General features: G+C 35.1%; 1 protein-coding gene across 1 annotated transcript; it reads left to right on the top strand.

The window, feature by feature from the left end:
- Nucleotides 1-2,581: 2,581 nt before the first annotated feature.
- Nucleotides 2,582-2,971, top strand: LOC136065464 (peroxiredoxin-2-like). Its single transcript, XM_065768662.1, has one exon. The coding sequence runs from the start codon at nt 2,740-2,742 to the stop codon at nt 2,896-2,898; it is 159 nt and encodes a 52-aa protein (XP_065624734.1). The 5' UTR covers nt 2,582-2,739; the 3' UTR covers nt 2,899-2,971.
- The last annotated feature ends 1,289 nt before the right edge of the window (nt 2,972-4,260 follow it).

The raw sequence follows: 4,260 nt of genomic DNA, 5'->3' as shown, positions 1-4,260 counted from the left end.
TTCAGCCTCCGTCCTCGCCCAACCTATTTCAACCGCATCACCGGTGTCTATCGAATAGAGCATCGAATGGCCCGTCATTCTAACTATTTTTCAGATACAGGCATATAGTTGTTACCATAAAAAAATGGCGGAACATTGAGAGATTGAGACCTATCCATCTCAACAAGGCGTCAAGGATCACAATCAGGTATTAAAACAACAATAAGTGTACCTGCTTTATACCAATTGAAAGTTCAATTTGTGTCTAAAACACCCTTGAACGTTTAGACCCCAAATTATAAAATATCAATTCAAGCTTATAATCAAACAATTAATGTGCGGAACATGAATATAAGCCAATCACAGAATTGATAACTAATTTATGCCAAATATAAACACATCCACAGCAGTAAATATAAGGTAAAGATAAAGGGAAGGAAGATGCAAACACACGGACAACACACGATGTATTATCAAAGAGGAAACCGAAGTCCTCGGTGTAAAACCTCTCCGCTGCCCTCCAAGCGTCAAATAATCCACTAAAGAATGTAGTTGGGATACATGAACAGCAGAAGACCCTCCAAGCCTAATCTATCCAAGTACCTAAGCCCTCCAAGCTTCTTGCTCCAACGAGGTTACGCCGAACCTATTTCTTCTTTAGCTTTCTGGATTCCGCTACTAGACCATAGCATCAACCAATGTATATTGGTTCCTTCCAAACTGCTTTTCTTAGCACCAAATAAACCTTCTCACAAACGTGGGTGTGTGTGAGAAAAGGATTTGGTCAATCACCTCTCAAGAATGTTACAATGGAGAGGAAGAGAGTAGAGGAATTTGTAGAGTCTCTAATGTAAAGATTGGGGATGAGACAATCTTGTTTTTCTCTAGAGTTTCTCTCACAAAATTCTCTCTGGAAGCTCTCTCAATTTAGTGGGTATAAGGGTCTATATATAGTAGTGTGTGTTTGGAATACGAAGAGACAGTTTTTGCCAAACAGGGCTGATTGGCGGCTTGACCTCGTGGCTTGTCAGAGTCGCGACGTAACGGCCTGACCAGCCTGGGATTTTTGTCCTGTAGTGCGATTGCTGGCGTGACCCTTTAGCTCCCCTGTGTGCATCTCACGTACCTGCATTTGGCAACTTGCCAGTCGTGAGTAAGCCGCGAGTTCTAGCCGCGAAACTCTGCCTTCTTGCACATACTTGTGCTTTTCTTCACATCATCTCACACACTATCCTTACAATAATCTCACCTAAATACAGGGTTACTAATGTTAAATTACAAGCAAATTGGCACGGAATAAAGCCAACAAGATGGTTTTAAATTTCAATCTTACAACATTTAGCACATCACTTTACAATACAACCTACATCAAAACTTCTATTTTTTTTTACCACATCATTTAAATGTTTTTTTTTTTTTATTCTTCCTCTCTCTCCCTGTCGCTCTCTCCTCTGTCTCTCTTTTCTCAACCCAACTATTCTCAGCATCGCCGACCAACACACTTCCAACAGTCACCACAAAACTCACCACCCAACCACCCACCAAAAACCCACCACCCATACCACAACCACCACAAACCTATCACCCATGCCACAACTAACAAAAAAGAAAAGAAAAAGAAACCTCCACATCCACCCCACAACCACCACATCCACCCACCAAGCAAAAAACACACACAGTAAACCCACCAAGCAAAAAACACACACAATAAATCCACATCCCAATCCATCATTGCCAATCAAACCACTAAGCAAAACACACACACACACCACACACACACCCCACCACGGCAACCCTCCAATTCGGATTCAACCCACAACATCAAACCCACCACAGCAAACCTCCACAAAAGCAAACCCATCACGCCGAACCAAAACCATTAGATTGGTGACTTAAACCCACAGGAACCCAGTAGATTGGTGAACCAAAACTCATCTCACACCATACACAAACCCAGTAGATTGGTGAACCAAAACCCATGCAGAACCAAAATAACGACAATTGGACTGTCGAACCCATGACTCATGCCCATCGGACCACAATTGCCGACCATCAAACCATCACCACCGCCACCACCCATGACCATCAGACCATCAGACTGCAACCCACAACCATAAGACCACGACCCACAACCCAAAATCAAAACCTACAGTACGACCCTGACCATTAGACCACGCCGAACCACGAGAGAGAGAAGAGGGAAGAGGGAAGAGAAAAGTGAGATAGGAAAGAGATAGAAATAAGAAATAGATTTGTTGAAGAATAAAAAACAAATTTTTTTTTTTTACAATCTAGCTACAATAAGATGTTATTGATAACAGCTCACTATAACTTGATGTTAAATTTTTTTAACATTTAGCATATTTGATAGAAGTGTATTTTTATTGTTTGAAGTGCTAAAGATACTAAAAAATAGTATTTAGAATTTTAAACACCTTTAATGGGAATCCTCTCAACGTAAAAAATGAACCGTCCGTACTAAACCTGCCCCACTTGAGATGACAGTGAGGTGACACGCAAACGCTCAAATGTGTGGTCGCCGGACGCCAAAATTTGGTCAAATCCAGCTAATAATAATAAAAAAATAAATTAAAAAAAAAAAAAAAGAAAGAAAAACAAGCAACGCCTCTTTAATTTTAGTGTTTATGGGTTCAATATAAAATATGGAAAGAGTCACAAACACAAACACAAGCACAGAAGCAGAAACAGATCTATTATTATTATTATTATATAAAAGTCACAAACACAAACACGAGAGAAATGGCCCCGATTGCAGTTGGCAACGTGATCCCAGATGGTTCTCTCTCCTACTTCGACGACAAAGACGACCTCCAATCTGTGTCCGTACACTCCCTCGCTGCCGGTAAGAAGGTCATCCTTTTCGGCGTTCCCGGTGCCTTCACTCCCACTTGCAGGTAACCCCTCCCTCTTCACCGCGATTCAGATCGTTTGACAGAAACAAGTCTGGGTTTTCGATTTAATTTATTTATTTTTTTAAGAAAAAGAAAAAAGTGGACTCGGAATTCAAGCGAAGTTTCCCAGGTTGTTTTTTTTTTTTTTTTGGCTTTTAGATAAAAAACAAACAATTTACATTATTACTCAACTTCCAAATTATAAGAAACCTCTTAGAGGTTCATCATATCCTTATATATATTATAATAATAATAATAATAATAATAATAATAATAATAGGTAAAACTAAGAGAAAATCTAATTAGATTTCAAATTGAAATTAAATTATAATCTAATTTTGCACCACGTGTCTCATTTAATCAAAGTTTTTAAATTTTTGTGCCAAATGAGTTAATTCAATGTAAAAATTGGATTTCAATTAGAGTTTAATTTTGCAACATGTGTCCCATCTAATCTAAGTTTTTTAATTTTTGTACCAAATGAATTAATTTAGTATAAAAAACGAGGAGACCAAGATAAGTAAACCATAAAAAACATAATTTTTGAATGATTTTATATTTAATTATGAGCCTTTTTTCTTCTTCTTTTTCTTATTATTATTTTTTTTTTGTAGAACTAAAAACAATTTAAGTTTATAAGTCATATATATATAATCCCATCTAATGAAATTTTTTTAAATTTTGAACCAAGTTAATTAGTTCAGTGTAAAAATTGGATTTCAATTAAAGTTTAATTTTACGGCACGTGTTCCATTTAATCAATTTTTTTTTTAATTTTTGTGCCATATAAGTTAATTTAGAATAGAAAACGAGGAGTCCAATATAAATAAATTATAAAAAAACATAATCATATATCTATCACTATATATAAAATCAAAGGAAGAGAGAGTTTGAATGATTTTATATTTATGAACCTTTTTTTTATAACTAAAAACAAATCAAATTTATAAGTCATCTATATGTATATAAATAGGTATAGTCTAGAGAAAATCTAATTAGATTCTACAATTGAAGTTCAATTTTGCGCCATTTGTTTTGAATTATTTATTTTTTAAGAGAGTTTTATTTCTTAATTTTGAAATCAAATGTGAGACCATATCATAAATATCCATTCAAGTGAGTTATTGTGTACAAAAATTAAAGAGTCTAGAATTAATGAACATAAGAATATTTTTAAAAAATGGACAATTTACATTTTCTACCTAATAACATATTTACAAGAGACTTTTTAAAGAGTTAAAATATATACACACACACACACACACATATATATATATATATAAGAATGACTATCAATAATATTTAAATTATATATGTAAGATTATTATATTATGCATTTTAATGTGTATCTTTTAAGTATATCCATGCA

Source organism: Quercus suber, unplaced genomic scaffold (assembly GCF_002906115.3).
Source record: "Quercus suber isolate HL8 unplaced genomic scaffold, Cork oak 2.0 scaffold_983, whole genome shotgun sequence".
In the NCBI taxonomy this organism is placed as follows: Eukaryota; Viridiplantae; Streptophyta; class Magnoliopsida; order Fagales; family Fagaceae; genus Quercus; species Quercus suber.
The sequence above is the reverse complement of the archived record's forward strand: the minus strand, read 5'-3'. Positions and strand labels throughout refer to the sequence as shown.